Source organism: Meles meles, chromosome 13 (assembly GCF_922984935.1).
Source record: "Meles meles chromosome 13, mMelMel3.1 paternal haplotype, whole genome shotgun sequence".
Classification (NCBI taxonomy): Eukaryota; Metazoa; Chordata; class Mammalia; order Carnivora; family Mustelidae; genus Meles; species Meles meles.
Genome location: NC_060078.1, coordinates 74,138,321 through 74,152,994, shown reverse-complemented (window position 1 = coordinate 74,152,994; position 14,674 = coordinate 74,138,321). Strand labels below are relative to the sequence as shown.

Sequence of the window (14,674 nt, the reverse complement as noted above, 5' to 3'; positions counted from 1 at the left end):
TGTCAAGTATTCTTATACATCTTTACAGTGATCTGATTTGTTTCTTACATTAATCCATAGAAAAGGAATTGTAGTGCACAGAACTATCACATTTTTAAGAGTCAGAATGTTTGTAATGGCCTTCTCATCAAGGAACGTTGGTTACACGTTGATTATTACCAAAGCTGTAATAATCTTCTAAATGTTTGCTATGGTAATCTCGTATGCCATGCCAATCTGTCATTACCTCGTCCACTAAGATAGAATGTATCTGATCACACTCAGAAGGATCAGAAGGAAATAGGTCATGGGAAAAGGACCAGACTTCAGTAGGAAAAGTTGCCCTTCCCCTTGGAAGCAGGGTCTTTCTCCATCTTTCTGCAGATGCTGTGTTAGGCTGTTTGATTATATCATAAAGTGTTGACTTGGTAACTATGCAACAGAACATTTTATTCTTGTTGAAGGTTAAACAGCCATGAAAATGGAGCATTATAGTTTATTTCAGTACCCAGTTTATTTCAAGTGTCTGGCTTTAACAAAGTCTCGGGTATATTGTTGTTGGTTCTTTTCTTTGGAGGCCAATAGGCTATGACAGAAATATCTATTTGTGAATATACAAATTGTGATTGTGTAGAACTTTCTTGTTCCCTAAGGCAGGATTAATTTGATACTCTTCCACTTTTGCTGACACTGGGTCACACTGAAAGAATTATACCATTTACATTGTTACCAATTCATGTTCTCAAATTAATGATTGATAGTGGATTGGAATGCTGTGTGTAGTAAGAATAGTTCAAGGTTTTATGGTTGGACTTAACATAAAATGCTTTGGTCAGGCAGGTAGTAGGCATTTTGCCTCTTGTGTTCGGCAGAAATGGAAGGAGCTTCTCCCCAAATCAACCTACCTTTAGAGTAACATATAAACTTCTCTTTCCCACTTCCTTTTCCCCTTTATTTGTCTCTTCCTCTAAGTATCTTTGACAGTTTTAAAAATTCACATTTTTCCTTAACGAGCAACTCAGAACCTAAAAGAATCAGCTGAAAGGTTAGTACAATGATCTTTGTTGTTGTATGCATTGAATTTTTGACTTCCCTAAGTCTGCTTAAATAATTTAAAGTTTGGACAGCAGGAGAACAGAATGCCGACTCTTTTCTCCGACTCAAAAGAACAGAAAATGGGGATGGTGAAAATTCTAAATACTTGTTAAAACATTGTGTCTGGGGTAAATGGTTGATGACTTCTGAACAGGGAGCAGGATTTCGGATTTGGAAGGGAGCTCAGCGGTTACCAGCAGGAAAAAGCAGCTGTGCTGTGAATCCATGTAGTCCTGAGCAATTTCTGCATTAGTAAAATTGGGATAAATGACCCTGCCTCCGAGGCTGTTCAAGGAACAAATGAGATAATTCATGGAGAAAGTGCTGAACACAGTGCCTGGCGTTAGAGTTTAAGTGCTCAATAAACGTGCGCGGCTTCCACCGCCATCTCGTTGACTGTCCCGTCCAGAGCCCGAGCGCCCTTCGGCAGGAAGAGTCCATGAGCCCGCTCACGAGTTCGCTTGCAGAGCCTGGTCTTGGCGCTTGGCCAGCCCTGGGGAAACGTATTTTGGGTGCTAAGTTGAAATCTGCCTGCCTGTCATGTTTACCTGCAAGCCCCAGATCTCAGAGTGAGGGAAGAGCCCCGTTAGGCCAGAGGGCTCTCCTCACCTCACCCGTCATGCTCTTCTTAGCTGGTTTCATCCATATTTCCCTGCCATTTTCGGCCTCCATCAGCGCTTCCCGAGCCTTCCTCCTGTCTCCCTGCACAAAGAGCCCCGCTGCAGAGCAAAGCCATGGTCCCTAGGAAGACAGATTCACGTGAGAGAAGAAGTCACTCAAGGCCTTTCAAGTCCTTCAGCTGGAACCTGAGAGCCTTAGCGGTGTGTGAGGACACACCCGTTTCCCCCACACACCTGTCAGCTCTCATCCGTGTTTGCACACGCGTGAAGAGCTGTCGGGCGATCTGGCGTCGCTGTCGAGTGGTCGGTATGTTCTCCACATGAGCTGCAGAGACGTCCTGCATCTAGGCGTTGCTGAGAGTTGACTGGATGGACATCAGTTTCCTCAGGGCAATCCCGTGGGTGGTATCACGTTTGAATACAAGTCGGAAAGACACTTAGAAAATCAGAGTCATCTAGAAGTTGGTTTAGCTGGGCTTTACACGTTAGAACTGTATTTTGGGATGTATGTTACTTGACTTTTTTGGGTTTCAGTGTTCTCCAGTAGGAAATTGCTATGATGATACCTACCTCGTAAGACTGTCGTGAGGATTCATGACAGAGCACATAGGGTTTAGGACAGCCTGGACAGAGTTGGCCCAACAGTGGGTGATAGCGGTTGTGTCCAAAGCAGTTCTGTTCTAGAGAGAACATTCTTGTAAAGGGGTGTTCACAGATGAACGTAGGCCTGGTAGATTTTTCCAGTCACTCACACAAACACAAACACTAATGTGACTACGTAGTGCATACCCAGCAGTATGCCAGGTGCAAGACGGTCATACATGAGTAAAGCTGTGATGCTCGAAGTTAATAAAAGACAAAAACAAGTCAAAAAGAGAAAGCCCCAGTTGCCCTCCATTCTGTGATGGCAAATATGTTGGAGTGTTTTGGGGACGTGAAGAGGAAAAATAGACTTTGCTGATTCAACTGGACTGGTGGAAGCACTCATTGATGGACTTTCAGGTTATGCTTCTGAGTTGTGAGAGTCATTAAAAACAACTCTGATTATGGAAAATATGAAGCTTATACAAAAGTGAGAAAATAATGCAGTGAACCGCCATGTGTCCATCATCCAGCTTCAACACTTAACCAGCTCGTGGCCAGTCCTTTTCATCTCTGTCCATACATCCATTCTCACCGACCTCAGATTATTTTGAAATGAATTCAGTCATCATATCATTTAATGATAATTTTATCGTAAATATAAATATTTCAATACATGTTTCTAAAAGGCCAGAATTCATCTTTCTTCTTTTTTAAACCTTCCTGTCATCCACATTAGAGATATGTTAGATGTAGTGGTCATTCATGATCTGGATATTATGAGACAAGCCTGAATTTGGCATCATAGGGCCAGTCACTAAATGAACAAATTAAAGGTTTTGTTTTTTTTTTAAACTTTCATCCTTTGAAAGGTGCAAATAAAATTAAATATTGCAAAAACTTCTGTTTTGTGTCATGTAACCTGACTTGTGGTTTTGGAAATGAGGTCTGCTTTTTAAAGATATAAATGCCCTCTGAAACACGTTCTTCTCTTTTAAATCTAGAAATTTAATAGGTGGGTTTCTTTGCTCCCTACTTAGCATTGAGATCATTTTTTAAACTAGAAATCAAAGCACAACTTTTGATTTCTACTGTTCCCTCTTAGAGGAGGAGAGAAAAAAAACCTTTCTGATGGGGCCTGCTCTATGAGAATTGGAGAAAATTATGGCTAGTGCTGCCTATGTAAGTTTATCAAGTTAAATTACAGGGCAGCTTTTTACAAAATGTTCAGAAAATAAGTGTGTGTGTGTGTGTGTGTGCGTGTGCGCGCATGTGTGTGTGTATTTCTTTTTGCTGGGCCTAAACCTTGATATGTGGAATGATTTTTCCTTACTCTTCCATGAGCAAGAATGTTATTGAATAAAAAGTCAAATTCCTGTGAGACATGCAGAGTGTTTATGTTTTTGTTATGATGGTGGAAATACCAGATTGTGGCAGAAGTCAAGTCGTTAAGGCTAAAAATTCAAAGTAATATTTGATGTTGTAAAAATTGTATAGGTTTCTTTTCTCTTTCCTTCACATTTTTGAAGAACCTACCTTGTAAACATAGTGATAAAATGCCAAGAATATTAGGATTTTAAGGAAATAATAGAGCCTATTATTTAAACTACAATATAAAAGGCAATTATATTGATGAAGAGCTACATGGGCTTTGTGTGTGTGAATAAACTTGGCCTGTGTTCAGCTTCTATTTGTTCTTCTGGCATAAACACATATTGTGTGTGATTCCAGTTTAATGGGGACCCGTTTGTATGCCAAGCAGCTGCATTTTAGGACCTATTGCGTGATTTCATAGCTCTCTGAAAATTGGTTCTATTCAGAACAAGAGATAGAAGAGGAGAGGGGGGTGGTGTGGAAGGGGGGGGCAGAGCCTCAACACACAATCATTTCTTTTCAATTGGAGCCAGAAAGGTTGATGACAACATGACCATTGTGTTATAATGATAAGACCACTAAGGCATCTGTACCTCTCATCAAGGCTTTCACACAACAGCAGATACAATTTAATTCACTGCTCTGTCAGCAGCGCTGATACCATTATGCCGTCTGTCTCCACAGTTATAATCACTGTCCTCTGAGAAATGCAGTTGAAATGATCTTGAGCAGTCAAAGAAACTCTCAATTAAGGCTGCCACTTCCAACGTGTCAGATTGTGTCTTATGCACTTGGTACAATTTTCACTTCCAATCCTGTTTATTTACAATGTCTACCAGTAATTACGCTTAACGTGTCATTTAGTGAGGGGGGCCCCTGCCAAGCCGATTGTTGGGTGCTGCTGTACCATTGAGTGGGAGTTTCTCGAAGTCAATGCCATCAGCAGCTTTTAGGCCCTGATGGGATGCAGTAGTAATGTTGATAATGCAAGTATCGTGCTCATCAAGTCATAATTAGATGCCACTCAAATGTGCCACTTGTAATAACAGTGTTGATTCATGTTTTTCTCGGTGACTGCAACTACTAATTAGTTAAGTGGTTTTTGGTTGGCCTGCATTTGCTGCAGATTATTATTACCCCTGAAAAAATGTCAAGGTTAGAGATGTTTCTGGCCATTTAGTGCTGCTTTATGAATTTGAATATTAACATAATAAGAACTTTGGACAGACTTAGGAAGTAATACATTTTTGTATTTAATTTGGAGAGAAATTTTTTTCCCCTGAGTTTAATCATAATTGCAGGTTAATTAAGCTTAAATGAAGCAAAAGTAATCTCTCTTTGTGTTATGTGAGCCCCAGTGCTTTTTGCCTAACTTCGTTGGGTTTCACATTTGGGTGTACTTCATTTTTCTTTTTTAAGCCAAACAAATGTCAATAAGTATACACGTCCACAGTGAAGTTTAAGATTCTGAGCATTTTCTTTAACTAGAAATGTGGGGGAAAGGAATTGGCGCTTTTCTCTCAGATGATCTTCAAAGTATAATTCAGGTTCTAAATTACTTTGTACCTTTGAATCTCAATCTGTATAAACCAGCTACTGAAAGAGCCTGAAAATTACTATTTTTCAAGCATTGGTAAAGTGTCCAGTAAAATTGCATTTTTCTTCCAATCTTCCTGACAGTCTGTGATGCAAGAAGGCTCCACATTCATCGTCATCGAGTACATAACTGGGGTTGCTATATTTTTCTGCCCCGGAGTTTATTAAATCACAGTAACTACTTTGTCTCTCATAGAGAAGGCTGTTGCATGCTGACCTGAGCTAAACTGCCACCTTGTTATTCTGGTGAAGGAGATCAAGTTAAGATTTAATTTTAAAAATTTCTCACTAGCTGATTTTCCTTCTTAGATCCAGGGGTTCTGTCTCACTAAGAAAAGGAAATCGTGTTTGCCACTTTTCATTGAGGAGAGATTCTTTCGTCTAAGTTAGTGGACGTGTCTATGACTCTGTGTACAGCTACATAGAAAAGACACTTAAAGGCAGCCTAACTAGCTTTCTTAAAAATGTGTGCATTGGAAATGAAGGCTCTTCATTGCGTTCTTTTTTCTCTCTCCACATCCAAATATTAGCTAAGATTTAATCAGGGCAGCAGCTTCAAGACTGTTATTTTGTTTGTTTTTTTGTTTTTCCCTCCCCCATGCCCGCTGAAGGCCTGGCGAGCTAAAGAAGTGGAGTATTCTGAGTCATGGGACACAATGTGTGGGCTTCTGGAATCGGTGACTAATCTCTGAATGCTGAGACTTTTTTCCCCTCATTCCTAGTTTCTCACATGGTTATAGAGGAAGTCAATTTTATGCAGAACCATCTTGAAATAGAGAAGACTTGTCGAGAGAGTGCTGAGGCTCTGGCGACAAAGGTGAGACTCTTCAAATAAGGGAATTCTACCTGTACCTTTTAATATCAACTGCTTTTCTGAAGAGTGGCGTCCTATCTGCTTTTGCTTTTCTAGTCCATTGCCTCCGCTCTGATGAGGAGGAGAAGTGTCGTAAAGTGTTGTAAATTATCAAAGCCCTGGAATAGGGTTACGTAAATATCTTAATGCCTAGGTTCTTTCCGTTGCAAAAGGGGCGTTTTTGCATGTGTGTATTTCAGCATTGGTGCTCTCTGCCTCTAAAAAATGGCCCAGAGTCCATCTTTCAACCGGACTTTCTAAATGTCAGCACTAACCTGGTGTGGCGTAAAGGGGGCAATGAGTGTTTCACGTTTGATTTAGATGAAAAAGTCAGCCTCCAGCCGTACATTTCAGGTGATTATTTGTGAAAGCAGAATGAGGGCATGCTAAGTGACCTCCAGTGCTCCACTGATTGCTTCTCGCTGATGAATTTACCAAGAGTGTAATTTTCTATATTCTGTCTCATCAGAAGTACATTATTATTAAAGAATGTTTTTTATCTCTGTCTTACGTATTTTGGGTTGGGTAAAATGCATCTGAACCACTTCATCAGAAAATGGATTACAGCAATTTTTAACCAAAAATCATTAGTAATGCCGGTTGTGTGCCTCTCACTCTTCCCCATCACCTCCCTCCAAAGTATGTCTTTGGATGTGACTGAAAGTCTGCAAATCAATCAGCCAATCTGTCTGTGTACCTCTCTGCTTAATTTGTATGCATTAGCAGTGTGCTTGCTAGAGGTATTTGCTTAATTGTTTGTGTAATGACACTACATTAGAATTCATAAGATAATGCAGTCAGAACCCAAGAATATAAACGTGTACATGCAACTTCTCTCCTGTTACTCCTTTGAAAAATACACAGCACTCTGGGCCATTGCTTTAAAAACAGTGATTGCGTGGGTGCTTTCCCTCATTTCTTCTGCGTTACCCTTCATTAAGTGTTCACTGGTCTGCAAAACTGGGTGAATCCTCTTTTTCATATCCTTTATTCCTTCTTTGGGAACAGATAGAAAAAAATGTCTGGGAGCATACTAGCTGCTCTGAATCTTGCAGTGGCTAAAGATAGTCCTTGGATTTTCTCTTGCTATCCATAAGTATCCCTGTTGCTAGTAGTACACTGCAAAATGAGAACACGGACTACCTCGCAGGACTGGCAGAATTGATGGAAAGCAACAGTTTGGGGGTTTTATTCCCAGTGATGTCATTTTGGGCATATGGGACTTTGGGCAAGTTACTAGTCCTGGTTTCCGGACTGCTGTAGTCTCATCTCAAGAGACAGGATGGATTAGAGTTAGGACGGCAGGGAGAATGGGACAGACTTTTCCCTTTTTTCATGATGCACTCCACTCACAGGTCCATACAGACCCCTTAAAAAAAATGATTTGCCCCCCTCCCCCTTTTTTAACAGGTGACTTTGAGTAAGAGAATGAACCTCTCTGGGGTTCTACAGTTGCCTTGTCCTAAGTGTCAGGGTGGACCAGCATTGATTTCTTAAGAATATCGTAGACCCACTGATGCTGGGAATGTGGCCTAGGCCAGGTGTGTGCTGAGGAAGCTTCCAGGGGACTGTTGTCCTTGTCCCTGTTTATGAACCACTGTATTACTAATCTCAAAGGTCAGTTTTATAATTTAGTCTTGACAATAGGATCCTTCACGTACATGTTTTGTCCTCTGTTCATGAAGTCTTTCGAAGTGGCCATATGGTTTGTTTTTGAGGCTACAATGTGGCCTTGTGGGACTTGGAATAAAAACAGGTCAGAAAGCCTATAGATGTGCTCATTGGATCTGGAAGATACTACAGCGTTGAATGCAAAGTCTGGAAGCTTCCTTATATGCATGATCAATAAGTAGCACATCCTGGGGCGCCTGGGCGGCTCAGTGGGTTAAAGCCGCTGCCTTCGGCTCAGGTCATGATCTCAGGGTCCTGGGATCCAGCCCCTCACCTGGCTCTCTGCTCAGCAGGGAGCCTGCTTCCCCCTCTCTCTCTGCCTGCCTCTCTATCTACTTGTGATCTCTCTGTGAAATAAAATCTTTTAAAAAAAAAATAAGTAGCACATCCTGATTTGGGTATCCCAGTTGTCATTTTTGAAAGTAGACTCCATTTTTAAAGCAGCGAAGTTTCTGTAAATTTCTTCTTATTTTTCTAAATCTTTGCTCTCAAATTAATGACAAGTGGGATGTTCTTAAGATGCCATTTGCATAATTTTCTTAAAAGCAAGGGTGGATGCTTTGGTAAAATGTGTAGGTTAAACTGACAAATGTAGACCAATTATTTAAACCATATGGTCCAAATCTGCTTAACTTGCTTACTTTGTGTCTTTAAATATTCATTAAGCTGCACCCAATATAAAAACTAAATTTGAACGTAGTAGAAGATTCTGCTACTGTAGGTTTATAAAAGATTTATTTTTGCTTTGTGACTTCGAATCGTTCCAAAGACAGTTAGTATGCTGTTAACATATAACTTGATGAATAATAACTTCAGTGAAATTGCTTTGCCAAAATTTGTGAATTCAGAGTTTTCAAAAATATCCAGTTAGTATGGTCATGAGATCTTTATGTACATAAATCTTACGTTTCTTCCTTCAGAATGTGAGAATGATGTTCCAGAGAAATTTCCTTGTGGCCTTTTTTTTTTTTTTTTTTTTAAGAGTAGGCTCCACACCCATCATGGGGCTTGAACTCATGACCCTGAGATCAAGAGTCACATGCTCTACCGAATGAGCCAGCCAGGTGCCCGGTGTGTGGCTTTTTTCTTGAGTTAGTAACTTTGTTGAAGAGAGTAGTTGTATTATAGCCACATAGTGCTGCAGATTCTGATTCCTAGCTTGATAGAAAGAGGCATTAAACTCTTTTGAGGGTAGAACAATTAATGAACAAGTTATTAAGTATTATTGTGACCGTGGCCCAGGACCGAGCCTGCCAAACACCAGATGACAAAAATTAGTGTTTTTGTGCTTTCATGAGAATCCTGGAAGAAGAGAAAATTGCACAGATGTGTATGTTGGTTGAAGAAAACTAGCTGATAAAGTATTCCCAAAGGAAAATCAGACACACACCCGGAACACCTTTTGTTCCTATCAGGAGCAGACACTGGCTTTTCCCTGCATGTCGGTCACTGTATGAAGCGCTTCCTGTGTAATGTCTCACTCAGTGCGCACGTTATGGGGCAGAGGCTATTTTTACCCTTTAGTTCGTGGAGGAGGAGACCACCGCTGTGAAAGGTGAGGTTATTCTAGGGGCAGAGACGTTGGATTATAGAGCAGGATTCTTGCCTCTTGTTTTATAGAAACAGATAACCGAAGCGTTGCCTTTCTCTGTGTCAAAGATTCTTCGCAGTGATGCGCAACAGAATCACCTTGGGACCTGGAGAGGGTGCTCTGCTGGGTTCTACTGCCAGAGATTTGGGTCTGGTGAGAGAGCCTGTGCACTGGGATTTTGTAAAAGCTCTCTGGAGATTCTATTGTGGCGTGTTGGAAACCATTAGTTTAAGTATTATTAGGAGGCAGAATTACAAATGAAGGCTTGACTATTTTTAATTTTTCCCTCAATTTTGATTTTTTCCCCGCCATTCAGAAAAGATGGCACCGTCTGAGTATCAGGTGGGCTCCTTGAGCCACTCGTGCCCTCTGTAGCGCCCGCGGTGCCAGGAACCCACAACAGGCTTTGCGAGAATGTTTCATCCTGGGGGAGAGAGGCTTGGAGATCATGGGCTCCTGTCTCATCCCTGATCTTCTAATGGACTGTCGGGAGCTAGAAGCTGGAGCTGTGGGCTGGGCACAGGGAAGGGGCTGTGTGGGATTCCCTGAGTAGAGCTCATGAGGCTTCCCAGGGGGAAACTTTGGAAGGCCTCAGAGGTCTGGGAAACCTCTTGTGCCTGCATCAGGTTACTTGGAATATAGTTAGATTCAGTGTTCTCGAGGTGAGAATCAGACTTCCCTGTTTGAGATGGTCTGGACTTTTCCCTGAGGGAAGCCCTAAAGGGTCTTAATTATGAGCACAAATGAAGGACCGAAGCTGGGCTAGTACCAGCATGTCTTACTCTAAAGCTGTAGAAGAGAAGGTAGTTACTAACTTTCCGACAAGTTGGGTTTCTGTTTCTGTTTATTTCCACTGTCAGTTATTTAATTCAGAACTTGTCTTGCTCACCATTATCCCTGAGTGAAAGAAGAGAGGTTGCATTTCTCTATGTGCAAGTGTTCATAGGAGACCTTTTATTTTTGAGTCTTCAGAAGAGAAGATATAAGGAAACCATACTTTCCTTCTGTGGGCTTTGGACCAAGTTGAGTCTTTGTGCTTCGCACTAATACCGGTAGGCACATAAACATGGGAACCGAAGAAGACAATTGTGGTTGAGTGACTGAAACCAAAGAACAATTCATTTCTGCAAAGGGAATAACGAATACATTAATTAATTAAGATTTCTTCTCTTTGCAATGAACTAGAACTCTTTTTATGGAGAGAATAGAAGCATACCTGGTATTTTCTTCCACTGTCAGAAGAAGCAAAAAGTAGGAATTTGTTAGTGAGGGATATTGGGGAATCCCATGGAATCCATGAGCTAGGAGCATTTTGAGAATGGACCAGAGTCCTGTGGGAAACCCATCTCCGTTATTTTTCTCTGTGTGTCTCTACACACCAGCTCCGTTTTTGGCTTTGCTGTGGACTACCTTCCTCTGTTCCTCAGTTCAGTAGTGAATTGTGATTGCCTACAGCTTCTGTACATCTGGACACCTGGAAGGAAACTCATCCCTGTTCTAGCCTCCAGATTTCTAGAGGAGGGATTCAACTGACCACGCTTGGGCTCACGTGCCTGATCCCCGGACTGATTAGCTACAACCAAAGGGATGGAGTGTTCTCTGGGGGAACACTGTTGTTCCCATAGGAATGCTGTGGAATAATGAAGAGAGGAGCAGCAGGTATTCAGAGAAGAGGGAGGGCTGGGCTCACAAACATTTGAAGGGTGGGCACAACAGCAAAGAAAATATTTTCTTGAAGTGCCTTAATTAAGACTATTAAGGATGGAATAAGGTGAAATTTGATTAAATCTATACTGGTGTCTTACCTTAATTCTTCTTACGTTAATCAGTTAGAACTAGCCTTTCCCCATGCTGCTGGCTGTAATCCAGGCATCAGGTCTTACTTTAGTAAGTTCAGTACTAAAAAGTGTAAATAAAACCTTACTTCATGAATCTTCTAATTGTTAGTTCATGCTGTGGGTGTTGATGAATATGTAAGACAGAAATACACTCAATCTGTCTATTGTTCAAAAATGCAAGACACTCATTTGACTGCTGTTAAAATGACTGTTTTTATATTTTGCCTTAGCTAAATAAAGAAAATAAAACATTGAAAAGAATCAGCATGTTGTACATGGCCAAGCTGGGACCAGATGTAATCACCGAGGAGATCAACATCGATGACGAAGATGTCAGCACGGACCCAGAAGGCACCGCGGAGACCTGTGTCTCTGTGCAGTGTCAGAAGCAGATCAAAGGTGGGATGCTTGGCTTCATCACTGGGCACATTTTGGATAATGTTTCTCAGTCCTGGGTGCCCATTGGAATCACCTGAGAACCTTAGAACTTGGATCCTGCTTCAAAAAGTTTCGGATTTAAATGTCCCAGAGAGCAGCCTGGTTGAGAATCATGATATGATGTGATGTTGGTGCATTATGAATTACTTTCTCATTTGCAATTAGACACTTTTGAAAGCGTTGTCTTGATGGAAACAGCCAGTTTGTAAAAATTCTTAAAAATAGGGACTACACATTGAGATATTTTTGTTAAGCGAAAGAAAGGATGGATAAAAATATATGTAGCCCATGCCTCCCATTTGTTTGGTTCCTTTTTGGAATCTTTGGGGAGGATTCCTCCCCAGATGGCTTAAGTCTCTGCCCTCAAAGGACTTCTCATCTGATTCAGGCACTGAGCGGTAAGCCATCTGTGGTGTTCAACTTAGACGCAGTTAGACCACTCACTGTGTCGGTCAGTGGCACGTGGAATATCACAGGGAACCTCTATTAAATACACTTTATTTTTATTCTTGATTATATCTACATGTGATTATACATACACACTGTTTATGTTAAAGATGGAGAAGAGCAGTCTGGGGCTCAATGACTTTTAGGGCATTTTAGCATCAGGCACATGCCAAAAGCAACACTTACTAGCATGTTGGGTTGGATAAAACCCAGTTGGGTGGGATAAATCCCAGCGGCTGGAAGGAGGGAGAGGGAGGTATAAAGAAAGCCATCGTTATCTGACTGTCCACGCCGCTGACCTAAGACAAAATAGTATTTTTGTGGGTGGGGAGGGAGAAGTTTACAGGATTTTCCTGTAAAAGACTATACCTTCCTCTTAGGTGAGACAGTATAGTCTCTCATTCCTCCTTCAAGATTAGCCAGATAGTGGAGAAAGAGGTTTTGAAATAAGCATCTGAGAACTCTTCCAGGCTGGGTTCCTGTAAAAACTTGATTCAGTTTATAAAAAACTCCAGAGAAGGTTTTTAATTAAAAGCAGTTAAAACCTGAGTAGGAAACCTGGAGGCCTTGGATATCCATTTAAGGACTGACTCTGTGCTGATCTGTGTATATATATATATATTTTATTTCTTTTCAGCATAACAGAATTCATTGTTTATGCACCACACCCAGTGCTCCATGAAATATGTGCCCCCATAATACCCACCACCTGGCTCCCCCAACCTCCCATCCCCCGCCCCTTCAAAACCCTCAGATTGTTTTTCAGAGTCCATAGTCTCTCATAGTTCGTCTCCCCTTCCAATTTCCCTCAACTCCCTTCTCCTCTCCATCTCCCTATGTCCTCCATTTCTTTGTTATGCTCCACAAGTAAGTGAAACCATATGATAATTGACTCTCTCTCTGCTTGACTTATTTCACTCAGTATAATCTCCTCCAGTCCCATCCATGTTGATACAAATGTTGGGTATTCATCCTTTCTGATGGAGGCATAATACTCCATCGTGTATATGGACCACATCTTCCTTATTCATTCATCTGTTGAAGGGCATCTTGGTTCTTTCCATGGTTTGGCGACTGTGGCCATTGCTGCTATAAACATTGGGGTACAGATGGCCCTTCTTTTCACTACATCTTTATCTTTGGGGTAAATACCCAGTAGTGCAATTTCAGGGTCATTGGGAAGCTCTATTTTTAATTTCTTAAGGAATCTCCACACTGTTCTCCAAAGTGGCTGCACCAACTTGCATTCCCACCAACAGCGTAAGAGGGTTCCCCTTTCTCCACATCCTCTCCAACACACGTTGTTTCTTGTCTTGCTAATTTTAGCCATTCTAACTGGTGTAAGGTGGTATCTCAATGTGGTTTTAATTTGAATCTCCCTGATGGCTAGTGATGATAAACATTTTTTCATGTGTCTGATAGCCATTTGTATGTCTTCATTGGAGAAGTGTCTGTTCATGCCTTCTGCCCATTTTTTGACATGATTATCTGTTTTGTGTGTGTTGAGTTTGAGAAGTTCTTTATAGATCCTGGATATCAGCCTTTTGTCTGTACTGTCATTTGCAAATATCTTCTCCCATTCTGTGGGTTGCCTCTTTGTTTTGTTGACTGTTTCCTTTGCTGTGCAGAAACTTCTGATCTTGATGAAGTCCCAAAAGTTCATTTTGCTTTTGTTTCCTTTGCCTTTGGAGACATATCTTGAAAGAAGTTGCTGTGGCTGATATCGAAGAGGTTACCGCCTATGTTCTCCTCTATGTTTTTAAAAAGATTTACTTATTTATTTGAGAGAGAGAGATGGAGAGGGAGTGAGCAGAGGCAGAGGGAGAGGGGGAAAGAGAATCCTCAAGCAGACTCCCAGCTGAGTGTGGAGCCTGACTTGGTGGGATCCCAGGACCCTGACATCACAAGCTGATCTCAGTCCAAAAACAAGAGACAGGCACTCCACTGACTGAGCCATCCAGCCGCCCCTCTGTGTGTGTTTTTTTTTTTTTTTTTTTTTTTTTACTGTTCGAGTGGTGGGAGTAACTTTCATCTACTACCAGAAGCTTTTGCACTTCATGGTTGCTAATATTTTCATTTTGGTAATACAGTTTTCATTAAATTCCAATAAGAAGAACTATGAAATAAATTAAGAAACAAAGCACCAACAACTCTGGAGAGAAAATTACTAGAATTAACCCTTTTTCAAATAGGTTATATTTTGAGTCCATTCAAATAATGTGTGAGGGCTATAAACTGGCAGCAGGTCAGGATTTTTTCCTGCAAATCAAAATCTGCAAATTATCAACTGCCCCATTGTTTGTTATATTTTATTGTGACAAGAGCACATGGCCATTTTAAAATAAAAAGGAAATTAGTAATATGCCTTAATTTGTTTTGCTGAAATCTTAAAACATTTACTTCTAAAATGCCAGATAGTTTCCTAAAATATGGGCTGATAGCGTGCCAAGAAAACATGATCTGGTACATCTGATAACACAGTGAGATTGCGTGGTATAAAATTATTATTAACTATGGCTGCATACGGGGCAGAGAAGTGAGATTTCCATCATTCTCTGCTTTATTTTCATTTTATTTGTTAAATAACCTT

General features: G+C 41.0%; 1 protein-coding gene across 2 annotated transcripts in view; it reads left to right on the top strand.

Annotated features, from left to right (window-relative positions):
* Positions 1–14,674, top strand: part of SHTN1 (shootin 1) — a 100,743-nt gene that overhangs the window by 26,927 nt on the left and 59,142 nt on the right. For both annotated transcript variants that reach the window (XM_046027048.1, XM_046027049.1), the window contains exons 4-5: positions 5,969–6,063; positions 11,430–11,598. In XM_046027048.1, the coding sequence (XP_045883004.1) occupies positions 5,969–6,063; positions 11,430–11,598 (264 nt within the window). The remainder of the gene's footprint in view (positions 1–5,968; positions 6,064–11,429; positions 11,599–14,674) is intronic.